At 37.3% G+C, this 26,018-nt stretch overlaps 1 protein-coding gene across 6 annotated transcripts in view; it reads left to right on the top strand.

The window, feature by feature from the left end:
* The window catches only part of LOC146524135 (uncharacterized), a 30,658-nt gene that overhangs the window by 248 nt on the left and 4,392 nt on the right, over positions 1 to 26,018 (top strand). The window contains exons 2-9 of one of the 6 annotated variants that reach the window (XM_085173635.1): positions 2,562 to 2,593; positions 3,447 to 3,472; positions 5,476 to 5,506; positions 6,591 to 6,617; positions 7,791 to 18,151; positions 18,336 to 18,472; positions 18,559 to 18,781; positions 18,900 to 26,018. The exon at positions 18,900 to 26,018 is cut by the window's right edge and continues 4,392 nt beyond it. In XM_085173635.1, the coding sequence (XP_085029761.1) occupies positions 9,132 to 16,838 (7,707 nt within the window). In that variant the 5' untranslated portion in view covers positions 2,562 to 2,593; positions 3,447 to 3,472; positions 5,476 to 5,506; positions 6,591 to 6,617; positions 7,791 to 9,131 and the 3' untranslated portion in view covers positions 16,839 to 18,151; positions 18,336 to 18,472; positions 18,559 to 18,781; positions 18,900 to 26,018. Of the gene's footprint in view, positions 1 to 495; positions 3,473 to 4,800; positions 5,507 to 6,124; positions 18,152 to 18,335; positions 18,473 to 18,558; positions 18,782 to 18,899 lie in introns of those variants that run through there. The other 5 variants (XM_085173672.1, XM_085173642.1, XM_085173649.1 and 2 more) reach the window with 5 other exon arrangements.

A 26,018-nucleotide genomic window follows, 5' to 3' on the forward strand; every position in this document is an offset into this window, starting at 1 on the left:
ATATTAAAGCAATACAATGTCTGCTTTTTTAGTGAGAAGTTGTAAATTTTCTATTTTAAAGGGGTTTTCGAGAAGCTAGCCCTGACAACCCAATGCTAACGCCTAGCGCTTTTATAGACCCAATTTGAAATGACAATGGTTCATTTGACTGTATGCTACACTTTATTGTGTTGTTTCATTAGCTTCATTCGGCGTGTTAGTATTTCTGAGTCTGTTACGGAAGGTGCAGTTAGTTCTAACAAATCAGTCGGTTAAAACCGCCTCATTATTTAGGCTGTAAGGGTATGTAACGTGCCGCCATTTTAGAACCATGGCGGTACATTACATAATTGAAGCGGCAGGTTCTGCAACTTTGAAGGAGCCAGTTTACCGCCTCTGACCCAACAGCGGGAGAAAAAAACCAGCCCATGAATTTGGATTTTCCTCCTGGTCGGGTAGGCCGGAAGTAAACGGCTGGGGAAATTGGACGGTCTAGCCTTCTGATTAGCATAACCGCTGTCTCGGTGGAGTTAAATAAACTCGGCGTCTGCTCCTTGCTATCTAGGCGTAAATTCTCAACCATCTCATAATTATTTTTGATCAGTTTTCTGTTTGACGTTTAGTCAGCTGTGTGAAAACCAAGGAGGAACCCACCCGCGGAATTAATACAGTTTTATGTTATCTAATCACATTAATCTCAGCCAAACCGATTTACTCACGAAAAAATAAAACACTGAAAAAAGCCAAACAATATTTTTTTAGGCTGTCTAAGTGACTTATATGTTACGTTTAACCCGGGTATCGAAAGTCCGCGGTGATCTGAAAATGATGTGCCGGAGTTGTGCCGTTCTCGGCGGCTTCAGTGACCCTCGAGCTCCCGGCTTGCTATCGAGCTGGTGGGTAACAGATGTCTCCAAAAACGTTGAAGCACTTTTGCAAATATGCGATATCTTGATAAACCGAGCAGATATTTGCTGTTTACTCAGGTACTTTCCCGCCTGAAAATATGTTAAAAGTTTATTTTGTGACTCACTGAAGCCGCCGAGAACGGTGTTGTGCCAAAAAGTGATTGCCTGCCAAAAACTGATTTCCAATGTTTCCGTGTATTTTTTTTACGTGTAATATCTTTATGTATGTTGGTAAATAGACTTTGATGAACAGCGTTTACAAAGGGGTTATATATAGAATTTAAAAAATTATCTGTTTTTTCAAGTATCTTTACAGCTCTGTGTTATTGTACTTACATTATAACCAATCCGGTCCTTTATCCTCGTTTAAAATATTTTTACAGAACTATTGTCATATTTGCTGCCATTTCTGCTGTCCTCTTGGCCAGCTTACTCTGACAAAATACATTTTTAATGTTAATGAGATTTTTTTTAACTGCATAAATAAAGGTTATATAAAAGTCACTGCCAAAAACTGATTACGGCTTCTACCTTGTTACACGAATGTTGTTTGTGGCTCAATATGACTTTATGTCATCCATGAGGGATGCATTTAACATATGTTTCACATATTATAGCCCAACAAGTTACTTATAGCAGTTTAAATACGAGCAATCAGTTTTTGGCAAATACCGGAAATCACTTTTTGGCAGACAATCACTTTTTGGCACAACACCGGCACAACTCCCGGCACATCATTTTGAGATCACCATGGAGTTTCGCTACTCAGGTTAAACGTAATATATAAGTCACTTTTTAGACAACCTAAAAATGTTATTGTTGGGCTTTTTTTCAGTGTTTTATTTGTTCGTGAGTAAATCGGTTTGGCTGAGATTAAAGTTATTAGATTAGATAAAATAACATTTTATTAATCCCCCGGGTGGGTTCCTCCGGGATTTTCACACACACAGAAAACTGATTAAACAGAAGTTTGAGACGGTCGAGAGTTTCCTCCAGTGTCCTGTTATATTTTAGATAGCAAGGAGCAGACGGCCGAGTTTATTAAACTCCACCGAGACAGCGGTGATGCTAATCAGAAGGCTAGACTGTCCAATTTTCCCCAGCCGTTTACTTCCGGCCTACCCAACCTTCTGAGGACCCGGCCCACGTAGACCGCGAAGGCCGGGTCCTCAGGAGGATGCAGCCCATGAATTTGGACACGTCTGTGTTGGGGGTTAATTAATGGAAGGGGGAGAGAGAGAGGATAAAATACATATTAAATACAAGAATAATAACATCTCTTAATGAGAAGGAGACTTTTCACATTTTTAAAAACTGTTTAACAAAAGCTTGTTTGTTCAGGCCCGCATTTAAATACAACCTAAATCTGCAGCTCTGTTGAACTTTTCACTTTATGAAAAATTAATGAAATAAAAAAGGCCACCTTCAAATAAATAAAATTCAGCAGTGGCCATTAATATTACTAATAAGGTGTATAGATATTTATTTTAAAACATCAGCATATTAAATGATACTGTGTGCACTTGATAATATTTTCAGGAAGTAGAATTTGAATGCAGGCCACCTCAAATGTTAAAGCCTCCAAATATATCATACAAGTTAACTGAATCTTAACTGATGCTGATTTTAGTTGTCTGATTCTGTATTTTTTCCTCTTTGTCTTTTGTTACACAGAGTGAAATACATCGTGAGTTTTGCCTTTGCTGGTAAGTAAACAGTCATTGTAACTGAAGCAATATAAACCCGGCATTGTGTAACATGTTTAGCAATTAGCATACAATAGTTTGGCTTTTTGTGACATCCATTGACTGACAGGCAAAAACACATAGTCAGGATTTATAATCTGTAGCAGCAAAGCCCACACAGGACCTATGTCTCTCCCTGAAAATGTCCCTGAAGTTTAATAGACCATTTATGTCTGATTTTAATTTTGATGGCTTCTCAAATCATACATGTTTTAGGTGAGTCAGTATAAGTGGTAACTTAAACACCACAGCTATTGATTTATATTGTGTCTCATATTCTGCTCAAGTATTACATTAAAGTCAGAACAGGAGTGAATGGAAGTGGTAGCTTAAACACTTGAGCAATAATTAAAAAAAAATAAGTTAACCAAAGTTCTGAGTCGATAATCTTTGATATATTAAAGCCAGTGTGTAATTTATGTAGACTATCATTTTTTGTATCCAATATTTTTAATATGAAATGAAATTTAAAGTGATGGTTTTTCAAATTTTATTAAAACTGACTTGTGATAGAAAATGTTGGAGCCACAAAGCTTCTTTGTAGGAAATATTTGGTATATCTTGCATTGTGCCAATAAATATTGGTGCCTATTCTTTGCACTTCTGTAGTAGTGAATGCTTTTATTACACATGTTATAGCCATGTGAGACCCTGCAACTAATGTTTTTCATGTTTAGAGTGCAGTAAGTTAAAGGCTTTAAGAAATCGAGGATCTTAATGGTTAATTTTTGTCACAGTAAGCTGGATTGAGTGTAAAGAGGGTCAAAAGTCTGAATCATTACACAGTGATCTGATTATTGTTTCGTTTCTCTAGACTGCTGATCTGATCGTCTTAGTCTGGTAAGTAAAGGTTGTGTTTGAAATACAGTGCTGGGAAAAGTCTTTCTTCCTTGCAGGTTTATTTTGTTTATGCTTTTGTCACATGTTTCATATCATCTAACAAGGAGAACCTGGATGAATACCAAAAAGCATTTTTAAAGTCATGATTTTTAAAGTCATGATTTTATGTATGAAGCAGAGAAAAACAAACCAGAACAACCTAAGATAATCTAATGAGCAACAAGTACCATCATGCATTTACAGTAATTAATAATGACTGGTTTACATCACTGAGGGGATTTTGGTCCACTCTACTTTCAGAATCGTCTTAATTAAGGTCCAATATAGGGTTTTCAAGTCATACCAACTATCTCAATTCCATTCAAGTACAGACTCTAATTAGTCTACACCAAGAGTTTTGTTTCATTCGATTGTGGCTCAAGAGTTGAGAGTTCGCCTTGTAATTGGAAGGTTGCCGGTTCGAGCCCCGGCTCGTACAGTCTCGGTCGTTGTGTCCTTGGGCAAGACACTTCACCCGTTGCCTACTGTTGGTGGTGGTCAGAGGGCCCGGTGGCACCAGCGTCCGGCAGCCTCGCCTCTGTCAGTGCACCTCAGGGTGGCTATGGCTACAATGTAGCTGCCATCACCAGTGTGTGAATGGGTGTGTGAATGGGTGGATGACTGGATGTGTAAAGCGCTTTGGGGTCCTTAGGGACTAGTAAAGCGATATATAAATACAGGCCATTTACCATTCAGAGTTGGACTTGCTCGTGTGCTTTAGATCAATTTCCTGCTGTGAATCCTAAGTGTGATTAAACTTAATCACACTTGGACTCAGGACCTGATGGCTTGATGTAGGTCCTGAAGGAGTAAAATAACAGCACCATGTTTGACTTTATTGCTGGTGTTTGTTTCTTTATTGTTGTTGTTTTTTTGGTAATGTTTTGTCTCACTATAGAAGATTCAGTTTAGTGCAGTGAGTCAGCACAGCTCTTGGTTATGATCAAGATATTTTTTTTGGCAAATGTGAGAAAGGAGTTGTTCTTTTTGGCCAGTCATTGATTTTGCCTGTTCACCTACAACATCTGGGAGGATTTTTGTTTTCTGGGGTCTCCAAATCTGTATAATCTGTAGCAGCAAAGCCCCCACAGGTTTTTGTAAATCTTTCCAGAATTATAACTCTCTCTGAGTTTGTTTCACATTAGAGCGGCTCACGACTAGCAGTTTAAATAAATAAATAAAATATTCACATAGGGCAGGGGTCACAAATTTCAGTCTTAAAGGGCTGGCGTCCTGAAGCTTTTCCATCTGTCTCTGTTACAACACTGGTGATGGCAGCTACATTGTAGCCACAGCCACCCTGAGGTGCACTGACTGACTGGCGCCGGACACTGGCGCCACCAGGCCCTCTGACCACCACCAGTAGGCAACGGGTGAAGTGTCTTGCCCAAGGACACAGCCACCGAGACTGTCCGGGACTCGAACCGGCAACCTTCCGATAAGTCTTTAAAGCAGGTTTAAAGAAACTGTCTGCTCTAACCTCAGTGTGTGGTTTTTGTTGGACCATACAATATTTACAGTAAGTTATTGTAGCAGCACATCTTGGTTTAAGTTTCCAGACTCTGTTTGTTTTTGTTTTAATAGAATTTCAATGCAGGCCACCTCAAATGTTAAAGCCTACAAACATTACATACAAGGCATCATTTGTGATTGTTGTATGCTTTTAAATAGCAAATCACTGGTTATGATTTCTACTCTGTTATGTAATAGAACCTAAATTTTAGAACATTACATGACTAAGAAACTCTTGTGGCTTATTGCAAATGGATAAAATCAAATCTCATATTACCTTTATGAGGAGAGTGATTAAGGTGTAGAAAAAAAAAAAGAGTTGTTGTTGTTTGTATTCCAACTGTGGTAAACAAAGAAATTTCCTGAATCTTTTTGACTACAGAGAGTGATGCATTATTGACTCTGATGCTGATTTGAGTTGTCTCATTCTGTATTTTTGTCTTTTGTTATAGAGTGAACAGATCTTTGGTTTTGCCTTTGCTGGTAAGTAGACAGTGATGGTGATGTTTAGTAATTTGCTTACAGTTTGGCTATTTGTGACATCTTGCCATTTGCTCTGGGCAAAAACACATAGTCAGCATTTATAATCTGTAGCAGCAAACCCCCCACAGAGGACCTCTGACTGCCCCTGAAAATGTTCCTGAAGTTTAATAGCCCATTTATGTCTGATTTTCATTTATGATGACTTATCAAGTCCAAATGTAGCTAAATGTCAGAGTTGTCTTTATACAATTGTTCGATTTCTCATTATGTTTGTGGATTTAAGTATCAAACAAAACTATGAAAGTGCTTTAGGTGAGTATAGGTGGTAACTTAAACACTTAAGAGCACCACAGCTATCGATTTTTATTGTCTCTCATATTCCACTTATGAATTAGCATGAAGTCACAACACTAGAAGTATTTTGCCTGAGTGACTAGAAGTGATACTTTGACACTTAAGCAATAATAAAAAGTAAGAAAATCAAAAGTGTGAATAGGTATATTAAAGCCAGTATTTTAGAATCAAATATAAATGTTCCCAAAAAGGGACATACTGCAAAATACATAAATATTCCTGCCAATAGGTACAATGGAAGGACTTTTTAGTATAATATTTTAAGACATTTTAATTTCAATGACAAAACGATGTGCCACTGACATTGCTGTAACATGTCAGTATTTACTTGTATTTTGGATTTACATATTCAGACCAGACTAACTAAAACCTGGGGAGGTTTTCTGTTACTTCTGATTTAAACAATTGTTTTGCATCCAATGTCTTTAATCTGAAATGAGATTAAAATTTGTGGTTCTTCACAGTTTATTAGAAACATTTGGTATATCCTGCATTTGTGCCAACAAATATTTGTGCCTATTTTTTGCACTTCTGTAATAATGAATGCTTTTGTTACACGTGATAGCCACGTGAGACCTAAAAATTATGAGTACAGTTAAGTTTCTAAAGGCTTAAAGAAATTGAGGATTTTACTAGTTGTTTTATGACAAAGTAAATTTAATTGTGTGTGAAGAGGCTCAACAGTCTGAGTGATTAAACAGTGATCTGATATATTGTTTCCTTTCTCTAGACTACTGATCTAATCGTCTCAACGCTGGTAAGTAAAGGTTTTGTCTGAGGTACAGTCCTGGGAAAAGTATTTTTTCCTTGCAGATTCATTTTGTTCATGCTTTCTTTTTTTGTCACATGTTTCAAAATTATCTAACAAGGATAACCTGATACACCTAAACCTGCCTATGTATACCTAAATACAAAAAGCAGTTTTAAAGGGATGATTTCATGTATAAAGTGGAGAAAAACAAACCAGAGTGAGTCAGCACAGCTCTTGGTGATCATCAAGATGTTTTTGGCAAATGTGAGAAAGGATTTGTGTTGTTTTTGCTAGTCAATCAATACGTTTGAGTTCAGTGGATGTAAAGTGTTTAAAGCAGGAAGCCTGAAACTGTCTGCTCTAACCTCAGTGTGCAGATATATTTGGACCATATAATATTTACAGTAAGTTGCTGTAGCAGCACATCTTGGTTTGAGTTTATAGACTTAGTTTATTGTTTAAATAGAACGCAAGTGTCCTTATAACAGCTCCACCACCATTTGTTAAACATTGTCATTCAGTTCAGTCCAATACTTTACTGTAGAAATCTTAATTGTGTAAAGCTCTATGTACTGTATTTTTCAGATTACAAGGCATGTAAATAAATTAGTCTGTTTTTAAGCATAAGGTACATTAAGGTAAACAAAACAGTCAGATAATTTGATCTTCATTTAACTCATAGTAACTCTCAACATTGTTAATTTGTAGCACAGAAAATACAGAACAATACACTCACTTTTTCAGTTAATTCCTCTTCCACAAATCCATCAAATTCTTGATGGGCTGATCAGTTTGAAATCTGCTTCGTAAGCATGTCTCTTAACAGTTGCCACGTCCTTGTACACACACCATACTATTATGTTAAAGCACCATACGAATTACTCCAAGAGGCTCCTGGCTATGGTAGCCATAATGCTCCAACAGTACATCAAGCGGTGCAGCTTTGTAGCTTACCAAACTCTTACTAAATATTTGACAGAATTTTGAGCACCGTGTACCACATAAATCCAGTTCGAGGTCAGTAAGCACAACCAGAATCAATACATAATGTACACTGTTTATTTTATTTACCTATTTTAGAAAATGACAGGATTTTAAGTGCGCCTTATAGTCTGAAGAATATGGTAAAGCCAAGCTTATTGGAAATACCACTAATTCCAGTCCTTTTGTGTCTTACAGGTGACCTGCTGCAGACAACCCTCTCCTTCTATCATTATAAGCAATTCTGTCTGTCCTATCACTCTCCCGACTCTATCTAATTTGAAAGCCATTCTAGCTTGTATCCCTCTATCCCTACTGCTCTATCTAATTTGAAAGCCATTCTATCTTGTATCCCTCTATCCCTACTGCTCTATCTAATTTGAAAGCCATTCTATCTTGTATCCCTCTATCCCTACTGCTCTATCTAATTTGAAAGCCATTCTATCTTGTATCCCTCTATCCCTACTGCTCTATCTAATTTGAAAGCCATTCTATCTTGTATCCCTCTATCCCTACTGCTCTATCTAATTTTATGAGAACCCATTTTCAGAAATCCAAGTTTTCAGAAATTGTTATCAGAACTTTGTCGATCTGTATTCAGAATTCTGAGAGATCTCCACTCTCACTGCTCCTTCTTTCCTGTCCTCTCACATCCAGTCATTTTGTTAGAAATTACAAGTAGAAGGTTGAATATACAGTAGTAGAATTACAGTAGACTTTATAGTAGAAACTACTTGCACAGCCCTACATTTGCAGTTTTAGTCTCAGCATTACACTTTGTAATAAACACTGATAGTTTGGCTTACAGGTGAAATTACCTGAATATACCTTTTTAAAGGTTTATTTGTAATAAGATAATCTTGTTATTCTGTAATATATCCAAAGTGCTATATTCACATAAATATTAGATTATTTCAAATACATTTGGCAAGTTGTTTCATTGACTATAACATTTGACTGCAGTAAGTGTGTACTATTATTATTTAAAGACAAAGCCATTTCTGTTACTGAGTGTAAGTGTTCAGCTGCAGTTATCATCGAGAAGCTGCCCTGAGGACCCAGACTTCCTGTTTCCTGACTGCTGCAGAACATTCAGCTGAAGAATCCTCATTGCCTCTCATTTGATCACCACACCACCACAGCTGTTTATATTTGCTTTAAAATTTAGATATCTGAAAGATTTGCAGTAACTCTACTTAAAAGCTAAGAGTTTTATTATAGTATTTTGATTGTTGCTATTTTTTCTGCATATCCATATACAGATTAACCAGTCTGGTTAAAAGAAATATATGTAAGATTTTGAAAAAGCTAAAATAAAACTGAGCCAAGTGTTTTGAGAGACCTTTGAATATCTTTCATATTGAGTTTAGATTAAAGTCAACCTTGTACATCTATTACAGATTCACAAGAACATTTGAGTAACTGTACATTTATCAGATTCAATAGTAGAAGAGCTACAAGTTTTTCAGTGTTTCCAGGTTGAGTTCTGTTTATATTTGTGTATAAATACATATCAGCTCCAGTTTGTACTTAAGCAAAATGCCAAGAAAAGGTCAAAGATCACAGGCCCAGAAGCTTAGATGGCAAAAGGAGAAAGAACAGGTAAATGTTTCTCAGAGTGGTGAGCAGGTAAAGGTGTCTGTTACAAGTATTCCCAGTCCAGAAGTGCAGCGCAGTGTTCAGACATCTGCAATGTCCTATGCAGACGTGGTAAAGAGAGGTGCTCAGTCAGTGTCTGTACCAAAGGCTAAAGTACAGCAGGTAATCCAGACAGAACCCCAGGTAACTGTGCAAACGCAGCATGATGGAGAAGCTCTAGGACCGTCTCATGTACAGGTTACAAACAGTGAAACTCGTTCACGAGTGAGTAGCATCTGTGCATCCCGAAGCCAGGCTTCTGCTAAGTATGGAAAGTACCGGAATCAGCAATGCATGGCTAATAGTTTGGTTTTCCTGTCATTTTTACACGAGGATGAATTCATTACCAGAGCAGATCTTAACCGTGTGTTGGACAAAGGCCATGACGTGTATTCAGATGCCAGAAAGAGGTTTGTGAACAGCGTGTTTCTAGCCTGCGATGAGCTTCCCACAGTGGTCACCAGCCGCAGACGCGAGTATCAAGTGGACATGTCTCAGTTTGCTCGTTACGGCACATTTGATGGTACAGATCATCTTCCGAGCCTTGAACAGGGACTACAGTGTTTGGCTTCAGACATTCGCTATGCTTTGCTAGTCATGGGAGGAACAGTCATCGCAGTTTGCAGGCTGACTTCAGGTGAATATGCATATTTTGACCCTCACCCACGTAAGTCTACAGGAATGCCATTGTCGCTGAGTGTAAGTGGTGGAACTGCAGTTCTGTTAAAGTTCACACGTCTTAACGACATGATTGACAGGATCAAATGCTTATACCGAATGTTTAGCATCGCCCCAACCTGCACTTATGAGCTACAGCCTGTTGAGTTTCACAGTGAAAACGCCGTTGACCAAAAAGATGCTAATCAAAACACCGAATACAGACAACCAGCTACAAGTGTTCCAGTACCAACTTTAGATCAACCTGTTTTTGAGGTAAACTCCCAAACATCTCCTGAGCAGACACGTAAAACTACGAGTTTAACCACTGAAGTGACGTCATCTAGAGTGGATCATTCGAATGAGACAGCTGCTCCCGAAAAAGGCCATTGTGCTTCTGATTATTCACATAAAGAAACCTCTGCATCTTCTGTGACAGAAACTCAGGTAGCATCAGATTCTGTTTCTCAGAATGATTCAAACACCTCCTGTTCAACTAAGACAGCAGAAGAACTCTCACATAAACTGCTGAAATATAATAAACAGCAAAGGAAAAAAATGAGGAGAAGACTATTGTCCCAAGAAAAACTACCACAAAGGAAGGAAAATCAGAAAAAGAAAGAAAGGCAAATGTACACTTTGGATGAAAGCTTTAAAGCAAAGAAAAAAAATTCCAGTATAAAGTCTAATGATCCTGATCACAGACAGAAGAAAAGAGTGTACAAAAGTGACCTGTATAAACTAAATGCTACATATAGAGAGAAACAGACAGAATATTTCAGACAGCTCTATAGACAAAGAGATAAAATTAGAGAGAGAAAAAGAGAATGTGTCATAAGGACATATAAAGACAACCCTATAGTCAGAGAAAAACAGAAGGAACGTATAAGAAGTGCATATAAAGATTCTCCCATATTCAGAGAAAAACAGAAGGAACGTATAAGAAGAACATATAAAGATTCTCCCATATTCAGAGAAAAACAGAAGGAACGTATAAGAAGAGCATATGAAGATTCTCCCATATTCAGAGAAAAACAGAAGGAACGTATAAGAAGTGCATATGAAGATTCTCCCATATTCAGAGAAAAACAGAAGGAACGTATAAGAAGTGCATATGAAGATTCTCCCATATTCAGAGAAAAACAGAAGGAACGTATAAGAAGTGCATATAAAGATTCTCCCATATTCAGAGAAAAACAGAAGGAACGTATAAGAAGAGCATATAAAGATTCTCCCATATTCAGAGAAAAACAGAAGGAACGTATAAGAAGAACATATAAAGATTCTCCCATATTCAGAGAAAAACAGAAGGAACGTATAAGAACAACCTACAGAACTTGTGCAGAATACAGAAAGAAACATAAAGCTTACATGAAGTCATATGTATATAATCTTTATAAAGAAAGTGAAGAATTTAAACAGAAAAAAAGATCTTATATCACTAAACGTTATGGAGAAGAGAGACGATTTCAGCAACAACACAAGGACAATATGAGAGAACGAATGAGAGTAAAATATTGGAACAGTTTTTCTTTTAGACAGATGCATAATATCAGCTGTGCAATGAACATAAAAAGAAAATATCGTCAGATGCATCGACCAGCTGAAAGTTTACCATGTCATCCACATAACTCTTTAATGAATGAGGCCATATCTCGTTTCAGATCAAACATTAAGTCAGCACCATCGTATGTTTGTACTGTTTGTCTAAAAGCTTCTTTTCCTAATCAGGTGAAAATCTGCAAAAGAGAAAATTACTCAAAACACCAAACTGTAGCTCAGCAGTGTCTAACTGGTAAATTTGTTCATGTGTGTGATGAAGCATGTAATGATCACTGCAGCTTTCCTATTGAGAGAAAAAGGGAGTATATCTGTCACACATGTCACAGTTCCCTCAAAAGTGGACGCATGCCAAGGCTTGCTGCTGTCAATGGTTTAGAACTGCAGGATATTCCAGCTGAACTGTGTGATCTCAACATTCTGGAGAGACATCTGATTGCCAAATGCATACCTTTTGCTAAGATTATTCCTCTTCCAAAGGGCAGACAAAGACTCATACGTGGTAATGTGGTGTGTGTACCATCTGAAGTCCAACAAACAGTTGACTGTTTACCCAGACTCAGAAGCCAATCACAGATAATGAGGGTGAAATTGAAAAGACGACTGTGCTACAAAGGCCATCAGCTGTTCCAGACTGTCACCTGGTCTAAACTCATTGAAGCTCTGCGTAAACTGAAACAGATTCACCCACAGTACACAGATGTTGTTATCAGAGATGATGCATTGCTTTGTGATCCAACGTTACCTGATGATGACAGCAGTGATGAAGCTAGCATGGCAAGTGATGATTATGATGAAGCAGATTTAATGGAAATTGACAACTATGAAAAAGATGCCCTTTTGTGCGAAAGTGAGTCTGAAAGTGAACAAGATATTAATATGCAATCCTGTGATGAACAACCAGAGGAAATCAATCCAGATGAACCAGAAAGTGATTTGAACAATGGAGGTTTTGCTCTAGAAAGTTGTCTGCAGCCTGTAGACATTTCAGAAGAGATTCTCTGTTTCAGTGATAACACATATTGTGTGGCTCCTGCAGAAAGAAACAATCCTGTTAGCTTCTTCAGAACTCCTCATTTGGAAGCCATGGCATTTCCTGTGCAGTTTCCTACTGGTCAGAATACACTGGATGAAAAGAGACTTCTTAAACTCACACCGAGTGCTTACTTCAAGTCAAGGCTTTTCAACATTGATGCAAGATTTGCTAAAGACACAAATTACCTATTTTTCTCACAGTTTGTTACTGAAATACACTTGGCTAATTCCAGCATGACAATACAGCTAAGGAAAGGTAAAACTATGACCAAAGATGGACGCAAAATCACATCAGGAATGTTACAAAGTAAGACAGAAGTAGAGAAGCTGGTAAGAAATAAAGATGCAATCAGATTTATGCAGCCACTCAGAGGAACTCCAGCTTACTGGCAGAAAACTACCAAAGATTTATTCAGTATGGTTCGTCAAATAGGAACACCTCAGTTCTTTGTCACTTTCTCTGCTGCTGAGATGAGATGGCCTGAAGTGATTCAAGCAATAAAGAGACAGCAAGGTGAAGAGGTTGATTTTGAAGCCCTGGACTGGTCAGAAAAGTGTGAAATTCTAAGATCAAATCCAGTAACCACCATGCGAATGTTTGATAAACGTGTTGAGGCTTTGTTCAGAGATTTGCTTTTTTCTCCTGCACAGCCCCTTGGTGAAATCATTGATTACTTTTACAGAGTTGAGTTCCAGCACAGAGGTAGTCCGCATATACACATGTTGCTGTGGATTAGAGAAAAGGTAGAAGTAGATGTGGACGATGACCAAACGGTCTGTGACTTTGTGGACAGATACATCTCAGCTCAACTCCCTGATCCAGAAAAACAACCTGAACTGCACAAAAAAGTCACTGAACTACAAAAGCACAGCAAAAACCACACAAAGACATGCTTTAAGAGTGTGAACTCTGGTTGTAGATTTGGGTTTCCAAAACCACCAGCCACAAGAACAATGATTGTGAGACAGGATGAAGATTCAAACACTGAAGCTGCAAAAGCCAAACTCAGACCTTTGTTGAACCTGCTGAAGGAACCTGAAGCTGCTTCGCTCACCATAGAGCAGATTCTGTCACGATGCAACTTGACAATGAATCAGTATGAACAATGCCTCCAAAACATAAACAAGAAAACAGCGCTGATTCTGAAACGTGACCCAAAGGACTGTTGGATCAACAATTACAACCCAGACCTGCTTGAAGCCTGGAACTCTAATTTAGATGTCTCATTCATTTTGAATGCCTATTCATGTATAGAATACCTCTGTAAATATATAACGAAGAAAGAATCTGGCCTCTCTGAATACCTGAAGACAGTTCTTGATAACTCTGCAAAGAACACGGTCAATGAATGTGATGAAATGAGAGCTGTGATGCAGGCATACTCAAAAAAGAGAGAAATCAGCGCACAGGAGTGTGTGACTCGAGTCTGTGGCCTAAAAATGAAAAAATGTTCCCGCAGTGTTGTATTTGTACCAACAGATGATAACCCAGTAAAAATGAGTCGCCCGATGAGCTACCTGGAAAGCACAACACACGACAGTTGTAATATTTGGATGACAAGTTTGAGTGATAAATACAAATGCAGACCTGAGACACCAGAATATGAGGAAATGTCACTGGCTGATTTTGCTGCCTTGTGCAGGTTGGTGAGTGGTCCAAATGAAGGAAAAGATGTGCTTCCTCTTCTGAACCAGCTTGGATTTGTACAAAGGCGAAAGAATGATAAACCAGCTATAATCAGGTATTACCACTGCTCACAAGAAAAAGATCCTGAGCAATATTATGGTCGACTGTTGAGACTTTACCTTCCACACAGATCAGAGCAGGAACTGAAACCACAAGGGTTCCAAACCTATCAGTCCTTCTACAACTCAGGTTGTGTACGACTTCCATGTTCAGACCACAGTGAGTCTGTGAAAAGGATTGTAAAGAGAAATAAAGACAAGTATGAGAAGAACTCTGAGGATATTGAGAGTGCACTGGAAGAGTTTGAACAAAATAGGGATGTTGTGATTGATGAATGGTGTAATCTTGCTCCTGAATCGGAAGTTGTGAGGCTGCAATGTGATGAGAATCTTCCCGAGAGACATTCTGATGATGAGAACGAACAGGAGAATGTTCCCGACTACAGTCGTCAGTCTGATGCTGTAACAGAGATCAGAGCCATCAGAGAACAACCTGCAGTCGATCCAGCTGTGGTACGCGTCATGTATCAGAATCTGAACCAGAAGCAGGCCTGCGTGTTCTATGCCATAAGAGACTGGTGTATTCAGCGAGTTTGTGGTTTGAACCCAGATCCATTTTTCTTCTATATCAACGGTGGTGCAGGAACTGGAAAGTCACATCTGATTAAGTGTATTCACTCTGAAGCATCAAAGATCCTGAGCAGACTGCCTGCTAATGCAGAAGAAGCTGACATATCAAATCCAACTGTTTTACTGACGTCATTTACCGGTACAGCAGCTTTTTCTATCAATGGCTCTACGTTACATTCTCTACTGAAACTACCCAGGAGTCTGAAACCACCCATTCAAGGACTTGGTAATCAACTGGATGAAGTCAGATCTGAGCTTATAAATGCTGAAATTATTGTTATTGATGAGATTTCAATGGTTTCAAAACCCCTTTTTGCCTATGTGGATGCAAGACTGAAACAAATCAAAGGCACTCAAAGACCTTTTGGTGGAATGTCAGTTTTAGCTGTTGGAGATTTTTACCAGCTGCCACCAGTGCGACAGTCTAAACCTCTCTGTGTTTACGATCCAGAACAGATTGACCTATGGCAGGAACATTTTCAGATGATCACTCTAACCGAGATCATGCGTCAGAAAGATGATGTGGCCTTTGCAGAGATGTTGAACAGGATTAGAGTGAAAGAAAAGACAGATGAGCTTTCTCAGTGCGACAGAGATTTGTTGTCACAGGCTGTGACTGCACCAGAAGAATGTCCAACTGAGGTCTTACACATTTATGCCACCAACAAGAATGTGGAATCCCATAACACAGATACCCTGAAGAAGCTTCATTCAAACATCATAATCATCACTGCAGACGATTTCCAGAAGGATAAATGTACAGGCAGAATGGCACGAAGAGACAAACCATTTACAGGTGGGCGAAATAATTTACCTGACACTCTGAACGTTGCTGAAGGAGCTCGAGTGATGCTGACCAGAAACTTGGACACACTAAACGGTTTAGTCAACGGTGCTTTTGGTATACTGGTAAAGGTGGTGAGATCTGAAAATGATGGACAAATAATTAAACTGGGGCTCAGAATGGACAACCGGCAGTCTGTAAGAAACACCCGCAGTTCTAATGCAGCATCTGATGATCTGGTTTACATTGAGAGAGCAGAGGAGAGTCTGAAGTTTAAAGGAGCGGTACGCAGACAGTTTCCTGTAAAGCTAGCATTTGCCTGCACAATTCACAAAACTCAGGGTCTTACAACACAGACAGCTGTAGTTTCAATGAAGAACATTTTTGAACCAGGTATGGCTTATGTTGCTCTCAGCAGGGTGACGTCTCTCAGTGGATTGTATTTACAGGACTTGGATGAGAACAAGATTTATACCAATCCTGAGGTAACTGCAGCGCTCCAAACCATGAGACAAGCCAGCGTTGAGGAAATGATGCCTCTTCTTCAGGTCAGAGAAACAGCCAGCAGACTTGACACTCTTACACTGATCCATCACAATACAGAGGGTTTGCCATCTCACATCAGTGACATCAAGAGTCATCATGAAATGTGCTTAGCAGATGTTTTGTGTCTCACTGAGTCTCACCTCCAAGGCTCCTTTGTTGCAGATAGTCTTCATTTGGACGGCTACACCATGTTCAAACGCAACAGACATGTGTCCTACACAAACTTTCCTCACATGGCCAGCAGAAGTGGTGGTGGAGTTGTTGTGTATTTGAGGAATCATTTTCAGGTTCAGGTAAAACAGTATCTGCATAATGTCACTGATCTTGAGTTTTTAGTGTTGAAGGTTCAGGCTCCATTCCCTGCGCTCATTGCTGTTGTGTACAGACCCCCTGACTACAGTTTGACACCGTTCATGCAAAACCTGGTAAGTCTTTTAGATTCACTTGAAATAATGGACTGTCACCCAATAATTGTGTGTGGAGATTTTAATGAGAACCAGTTACAGAGTGGAAGAAAACAGATTCTGGAGCAGTTTCAATCTAGAGGGTATTCACAGCTGATCACTTCTGCCACTACAGACAAGAACACCCTGCTTGACCTCATTTTTATTTCTCAGCCACAGCTGAGAGCTCTCAATTCAGGTGTCCTGAGAACATATTACAGTTACCACAACCCTGTGTTTTGTGTCCTGTCCTTGAGCCAATCATGAAGTCGTGTGGTGAGTTTTGAAACAATTACAGATCATGTTTGTTACAGAGTTTACTGATTGTAGAGAATGAAAAAGATTTTTCATTGAAAAAAATGTCTTCCCTACTCTGTCTGTCAGAAGACCCTTTCTTATTGCAATGTTATTAATCATTTCACCAAATCATTGGCTGAACTTCATGCAAAGCAGGGAACATCTGCTATCATGCACCTCTGATCTGAAATGTGCTGCAACATTTATTAAACCAACATCATTTTTTTTATTCTCATGTTTTAAATGATTAAATCTTTTTACTGTGACGTATGTAGCTCAACAAACAAGATCTTGCCCTCCAAGGGCTTTAAAATATGAAATAGTAAATAAATAAATCCCAGATAAATGCAGGTATTTATTATGGGTCACATGAATAAATACAGACAATTATATTTTCTTGATTATAGTAAATTTTGTAGAATCAAAAGTTTTTGGGATGAATGAGTTTTTGCTTATCATGTTTTACAGGTAAAAAATGTCAAAAGTTTTAAACTATCTTTAGGCTACCAGAGATGTCTATAATGATACATTATGTAGAGAAAAACATTTGTACAGCTTACAGAATATGTATAAAAACTGATTTAGAAGTAAATGGATAGTTTTCTGAATGTTCCCGACTACAGTTTAACACCACCCACCCAGCTCAGCCCCCAAGTGTCTATGTAATGCTGGTATGGTGTGTGAGTTTGACTTGGCCTTTATCCGGGTGGGTTTGGGTTTGGGTGGATAAAGGCCAAGTCAGAATTCTCTGAGCAGCTGGAAAAAGCTGCTAATAAACAAAGACATCAGAAAGTGGGGGCTTTAGGTGTAGCCCACGCTTTCTGATGCACTAATTAGACTTAGTAACCGAAACCCCATAACAGCATTACATAGACACTTGGGGGCTGAGCTGGGTGGGTGGTGTTATAAGCACTTGTTTTGTAGATGTATTTTTTCAGACAGGGCACAGTCTCCTTTGTGGCAAAACCTTCAAACTTCACCATCCTCAGCTGAAACAACAACATCTTAACACCATCTTCATGAACTGCTGAGCCAAACCTGATCCATCAGTGCTGGACTGCACAGATGACTACATGCCACACAGAGACTGCTGTTTTATGAACTGCCATACCAGTGTGTCTTCAATGGAGAAGATGACACACCCATCACCTGACCTCCTGCCTGATCTGGAGACCATCATCATGCTGCCACACTACACACCTCTGAGACCATCAATGATGACTCATACTGAGGAAACTGTATTTCCTGTCAGAGATGCTCAGTGATCCTCAGAGCAGAGAGAGGTATGATTCTTTATCTTTGATAAAAAAAAATGTCAGTGTTTTTAATTCAATTAATTAATTTAAATCCTGTTTATTGCATAAATAATTCCACACTGAAATGATTATACTTGTTGACACTTTTTGAGTTTTAATTCACATTATGGATTACAAATCTATGCTTTTTCTACTCTGTTTCTCTTTGCAGGTATTGCTGTCTTCTGAGTTCTTCAGTGTCCCAACTGAGACATTCAAACCTCATTGCAGAGCTCATGTCTTTCCTCACCATCATGTGAGTGTGAGATTGCTCTGGATTCTGGTTATGTGGCCTGCAGCACCTATAAGGTATTTCAATATTGTTCATTGTATAACTTATTTGTAGTTTTTAGGCCTTAACACAAATAAAATGTTCCTTTTTCTGTATTTTTTAGAACAAGCTCGTACAGTGTGCCTGCATTCCAGCTTCTTAGACTCTACGGAAGTGGACAGAGTATCAGTGTTTGACCACTCTTACAGACACCGACTTCTGTCAACTCACTTCTACTGATCAGGCACCTCACTCCAGGAAGACAGAGGGCTGCAAGCCCGTCATCATTTCCAGTGTGGCTTTGTATTCTTGGGGTAGCATCAGATTTTTCCCACAAATATTCAAAGGTAACACTTGTTTTAAGCTTAGTTATTAAATCAAAAGTCTTCCCTTGTGTTATGTCTGTGAAGGTTCTTATGGTGTCCTTTGATGTAGTCTCCCTCTTCACTTGCATACCCACTACAGAGGCAGTGGAGACTGTCAGAAAACGACTACAAGAAGACAGCTCCTTGGAAGACAGGAACCAACTTCACACCCGATCAGATTTGCACACTGTTAGACCTCTGCCTTACCACTACATATTTCAAATACACTTCATAAGCGCATGGCACAACATAGAAGAGCCACCTCCACGGGACAAGACTCAGCAGTGCATCTGCATCTAAAGGACAAAGGTCACTCTTTCGAGGATGCCAATGTTCACATTTTGGACAGAGAGGACAGATGGTTTGAAAGAGGAGTGAAAGAAGCCATTTACATCCACTGTGAGCGACCATCTTTGAACAGAGGCGGTGGTTTACAACACCAACTGTCTGCCATCTATAATCCAGTTTTGAGATCCCTTCCCAGACACCTTAACGCCCACTCACATCCTGGGCCATCTGACCACAGGAAATCACATGATAGGGTGGGGCCAGGTTTCACAATAAGCTCACCCGAAACCCTGGCTGATTGGGACCCATACCCACTTTCACACCTTGGCTCATGTGATTAGGTAGAGGATCATCAGGGGGTCCTTTGTCCCTCTTTGGGGGGAAACTCCCACTGGTTTTAAATCTGGGACTCTCCACCATTTGACCTTAGAACTGAAGAAGCTTCTCGGATGAGAGGTGAAACGTCTTCAAGCAACTCAAAGAAGTCCAGACGCTTTTCTTTTCAAGCTCATTAGACTTCCCTTGTGTTAATTACATTTTATTTGTTGTTGTTTTCTTTTAGATTTATATGCAGTGATTGGATGTGGTGGAGCTTTGTTAACTGTGTGGAAAACACCTGTTTGTGATGATATTTACAATGAGGCTTTAAGGTGACAGTTTCCATGTTATTTCAATCCTTTTACTAAGCAAAAACATGTTTGCAATTAACATATTTTTTCAGTTTTGTCTTTTGGATTTATGGTTAACATTCCTCTATGACAGCAAATGCTAAACTGGTCCAAGTAACCAGCATATCATTGGTCAAAGGCAAAAAGGACCACATGTCACACTAGCAATGAATTTTTGACTGTGTTTGTGTTAGTATAGAGTAGGTCTAACAGTGGTTTTCCACATCTGCTCTAATATATATAGATAATGGGTCAGACATATAAAGTCATTTTGAAAAGTTCATAAAGGTCATTTATATGTGTTCCTCTTTATCATTTTTTATCAGGTCACACAGCTGACTTGAGTTTTGATCAGAGTAGAACCATAACATTCATGCTAATGGTTCTACTGTTTACAGTTACTTTATGATGGATTTAACCCTGGTTACAGCACTATGTGAAAAGCTGTTAGAGTTAAAGTTAAGCCTTTTAATACCTCATCATAAGTCACTCTCTAACACAGGGTAGTGATTATTTTTCACTGTAATTTATTCCACAACAATGTTCTTTATTTGATTCTTTAAATATGCATATCGATTGTTCAGCTGTGTGACTCTCCACACCTGAATATCACAATGTGGACTTCATTTCGACAGTATTTTGTAGATTGGTACCATATTTATCATCAAATCATCTTGTGCATTTATTACCTAAATGTTTTTTGTTTGTTTGTTTGTTTGGGGTTTTTTTTTTTTTTTTTTTTTGCAATTTTTACATTTCACCAGCTGTGTAAACTCCTCAATTTTACCTTGGTTTAGTTCCACATCAGTTTATCTGCTGCCTGGTATTCCTGTCTTCCTTCTCTCACCCCAACCGGTCGCAGCAGATGGCCGCCCCTCCCTGAGCCTGGTTCTGCCGGAGGTTTCTTCCTGTTAAAAGGGAGTTTTTCCTTCCCACTGTCGCCAAAGTGCTTGCTCATAGGGGGTCATATGATTGTTGGGTTTTTCTCTGTATCTATGAAGCGCCTTAAGGCAACTTTTGTTGTGATTTGGCACTATATAAATAAAATTGAATTGAATTGAATTGGTTTTCTTCCTTTTCTATTGTTTCTCGTAATTTTTCACAGTTAAACAAGTAACTTTGAGGTTACTTCAGCGTTTTCAGCTGTTATCTGTTGACAGTTTTGCCTAATTATTACATTTCTGCAAAATTATAGCAGTTCTGGTAAGTTGTAATATTTCTGCCAAGTTATTAATTTTCTACTAAATTAAATCATTTCTGCTACGTTATGTTATTCTAAATTATTACATTTCTGCTAAGTTGTAGCTTCTGGTAAACTACAATATTTCTGCTGAATTGTTATGTTTCTTCTAAGTTATTGCATTTCTGCTAAGTTATTACATTTTTGTTAACTTGATGTTGTTCTGCAAAGTTACTAAAATTTCAACAACTTTTTAAACACTGACTTTGATTTCTTCAGCTTCTTCAGCTATTTCAACTATTTTCAGCAGACAGCTTCAGCTTTGAAGCATCCACACAGCATTTTCGTAGGAAATGCTGTGTGGATGCTTTAAAGCTGAAGCTGTCTGCAAAAACTATCTGAAAAAGCTGAAAACGTGCAGAAATTGTAAAAACTTTGCAGAGAGAAAGGAACTTTGCTAAAAAGTAATAACTTAGCAGAACTGCAATATCTTAGAGGAAACATAGTACTTGGCAGAAATACAATAGCATAGCAGAACTTGGCAGAAATATTGTAACTTACCAGAAACATGATAACTTCTCAAATATACAAGAATTTAGGAGAAATAGTATAAGATAACAGAAAGAATATATTTAGCCAAAAATACTTAAACATTACAGAAACACTATGATTTAGAAAAATAGTACAACATAGCAGAAATACTGTGATTTACCAGAGACACTGTGATGAACTATGAATATTGTAATTTTAAATTAATACTATGTTTTAGCACAAATACTATAAAAAGTAGAAACACTATAAAGAGCAGAAATAATATAATTTAGCAGAAATACTATATTAAGCACAAAAACTAAATTAAGCAGAAATACTATAAAAAGTAGAAATACTATAATTTAGCACAAATACTATATTAAGCAGAAATACTATAATTTAGCAGAAATACTATAATTTAGCAGAAATACTACAAAAAGCAGAAATACTATAATTTAGCAGAAATAGTGCAAAAAGCAGAAATACTATAATTTAGCAGAAATAGTACATTAAGCAGAAATACTATATTTAGCACAAATCCTATAAAAAGCACAAATACTATAATTTAGCACAAATCCTATAAAAAGTAGAAATACTATAAAAAGCACAAATACTATAATTTGACAGAAATACTATAATTTGGCAGAAATACTATGTTTCAGCATAAATACTCTGGTTTAGCACAAATATTATAACATAGCAGAAATACAATTATATAGCAGAAATGCTATATTTAGAAAGAGAAATATAATATAGTAGAAATAATATGATTTAGCAGAAATACTGTAATCAGCACATATACTGTAACATGACAGAAATTCCTCCACTTAGTAGTAATACTATAACATAACACAAATGTTATGATTTGGCACAAAAACCATGATTTGGCAAAAATACTATGATTGAGCAGAAGTACTATGATTGAGCAGAAGTACTAAGATGTAGTAAAAGTACTTTGATTTAACAGAAATACAATTATGGAGGACTAGTACTTTAAAATGGGAGAAATATTGATACACACACACATACACAGAGCCTACAGGGAACAGTATTTGTGCCATGGAGTGTTAACAAGAATGTGAGGTCCATATTAGAAAAGCTGGTAAAATGATAAAAGTTTGCAGAATTGTAATAAATGATGAATATAAATTACTGCTCTGTGATAGTGTATTAATTTGTAGGGAGAAAAACATGTTGATCAAGGTGGAATCGAACCCACGACCTTTTGGTTGCAGACCTGTGTCATTACCAACTGCGCCACTGGGAAAGAGAACGGGCGCCTGGAAAACAGGGTGATGAGCAGTCAGAATTAGATCGCGGTGAGGGGCGAAAAACGCTGTTTTTTTGAGTTACAAAACGTCGCGCAACTCAAAAACAAGGTGGGATAGAAGCATAATTCTTGTACTGGGTGAATCAGCGGACTTTGGTGTACTTTGACTGCGATTTTCATTGCTCTTTGTACAACCGTCGCGGAGATATGACGAGAGAAGAAACGGCAGACCTCAGATATGATTGGCTGGCTGGGAAGCCGTGCAGGCCCTGATTTGTAAATTTGAATGTCTCAGTTCTCACAGAGGATTGGCTGCCTGGGGACCTGGCAGTAATATATAGAAATAGTATGATTAAGCATAAATACTACATTTAGTAGAAATAGTATGTTTTAGCACAAATACTATAAAAACCAGAAATACTATAATTTAGCAGAAATACTATATTAAGCAGAAATACTATATTAAGCAGAAATACTATAAAAAGCAGAAATACTATAATTTAGCAGAAATATTATATTAAGCAGAAATATTATATTAAGCAGAAATACTATAAAAAGCAGAAATATAATAATTAGCAGAAATACTATAATTTAGCAGAAATATTATATTAAGCAGAAATATTATATTAAGCAGAAATACTATATTAAGCAGAAATACTATAAAAAGCAGAAATATAATAATTTAGCAGAAATATTATAATTTAGGAGAAATATTATAATTTAGCAGAAATACTATATTAAGCACAAATACTATATTAAGAACAAATACTATAATTTAGCAGAAATACTATATTAAGCAGAAATACTATAATTTGGCAGAAATACTATATTAAGCAGAAATACTATATTAAGCAGAAATACTATAAAAAGCAGAAGTACTATAATTTAGCAGAAATACTATAAAAAGGAGAAGTACTATAATTTAGCAGAAATACTATAAAAAGCAGAAATACTATAATTTAGCAGAAATACTATAAAAAGCAGAAATACTATAATTGAGCAGAAATACTATAAAAAGCAGAAATACTATGATTTAGCAGAAATACTATATTACGCAGAAATACTATAAAAAGCAGAAATACTATGATTTAGCAGAAATACTATAAAAAGCAGAAATAGTATAATTTAGCAGAAATACTATATTAAGCAGACATACTATATAAAGCAGAAATACTATAAAAAGTAGAAATACTATAAAAAGCAGAAATACTATATTTTAGCAGAAATACTATAAAAAGCAGAAATACACACACACACACACACACAGAGGGAGAGAGAAGCAAATCTGTAGGTCAGTCAAGCAGCCTGAGAGCTGCTAAATTTGAATCCACCAATCAGAGAGGCTGTGTACTTTTTCCCGCCAAAACAGGTGCAGCCGTTTTTACACACAGCAGAGAGACAGGATTTTTGCTGTCTATTTCTCATAGTGAGGACTACCCTCCAAACAAATGGCCATAATTTCCTAACCGTAGGGGCTAGAACGGTCATTCTTACACCGTTTTGTTCAGAAGAGATGGGGGAATCTTCAAGTGTTGACAATTTATCATTAAAATATGAATTATTAAAGATATTTGACTTGTAATGCACCATAACTGAGTAGAGGCGATGCAAAAACTGCCTTGACTTGCCCTCAAACAACGCTTTCTAACTCTAAATCTATTTGGAGTATCGATATCATTCTTTCACCGTAAGAGACAGCAGGCTTTGGTGAACAGTCATGGAAATTTTCAGGTCTTTGTGGAAATCCATTAAAAAGATATGACGAGAGAAAAAAGTGGTTCATTTCCAGAGTTTGAAAGCTGAAGAAATCTGAGCGAAGGACGAATTTCCTACCCTCAAACAAACGTAATTCATGGCCAAATGGTAATAGGTGAGAAAATAATTCTTGAATTGTGAGCGTCAGGAGTGTCTGAAGATATATCGGGACAAGCCTCATGTCTTAACTTCGCTCCGTTAAGGAGATATGACGATTCGAATATGCCTCTCATTACAGAAATCAAGCGGTGATTTTGAACAAACTCTCCATTGACTTTCTATGGAGAGTTTTGAGACTTTGTGTTGGTCTGAGGAGATTTACCAAAATTCTATAAATTCCACAACAATGATAGTGACATTTTCTGAAAGCCAGCAAAAATACCTACGTTTTGATGTATAATTTGTGGAAGTTGAGTGAAAATTGAGCAAGTAGCAAGAAGTTGTTCGGACATGAAGAGAAGACTGCGAAACTTAAAGTGGCTCACTTAGAACGAACTGCATAGCAACCATAACAACCCATGTATTTTCTGAAAAATCACAATTTTGCAACTCAAAACTTTAAGAGGGATAAAAGTAAAACGGTAAAAGATTTGAAAAAGCTGAATCATACATTAATAGCCCAATAATTTGTGAACATTTTAAAGTTTGAATGGTTGTTCTAGGCAAAAGTATGAGGAAGTAGTTAAGTTTCAAAAAAGAGCAAGTTTTAGCAGAAGTGCGGACGTTTTCCATTCATTTCAATGGGACAAATTAAAGGAAAAAAGCTTAATATTTTAAAAAGTATAATAGTTATAAATACCAAAAGTCATAGCAATATTAAGCAGAAAAAGCAGAATAGTTCAAAATTTGAACGGTGAAAATCGGCTGAAAATTGTGGAAGTAGTTAAAGGACAAAAAATGTACGGAAGCAACTAGAATAATAACTAGAAAAATTTGCATTTCCTGCGAAAATGCAGTGTGGATGCTTTAAAGCTGAAGCTGTCTGCAAAAACTAGCTGAAAAGTTGCAGAAATTGTAAAAACTTTGCAGAAGCAAAGGAACTTTGCTAAAAAGTAATAACTTAGCAGAAATGCAATATCTTAGAGGAAACATAATACTTGGCAGAAATACAATAGCATAGCAGAACTTGGCAGAAATATTGTAACTTACCAGAAACATGATAACTTATCAAATATACAAGAATTTAGGAGAAATAGTATAAGATAACATAGCAGAAATACAATTATATAGCAGAAATGCTATATTTAGAAAGAAAAATATAATATAGTAGAAATAGTATTATTTAGCGGAAATACTGTAATCAGCACATATACTGTAACATGACAGAAATTCCTCCACTTAGTAGTAATACTATAACATAACACAAATGTTATGATTTGGCACAAAAACCATGATTTGGCAAAAATACTATGATTGAGCAGAAGTACTATGATTGAGCAGAAGTACTAAGATGTAGTAAAAGTACTTTGATTTAACAGAAATACAATTATGGAGGACTAGTACTTTAAAATGGGAGAAATATTGATA

The sequence above is a fragment of the Neolamprologus multifasciatus genome, chromosome 2 (genome assembly GCF_963576455.1).
Source record: "Neolamprologus multifasciatus chromosome 2, fNeoMul1.2, whole genome shotgun sequence".
NCBI classification, from domain to species: Eukaryota; Metazoa; Chordata; class Actinopteri; order Cichliformes; family Cichlidae; genus Neolamprologus; species Neolamprologus multifasciatus.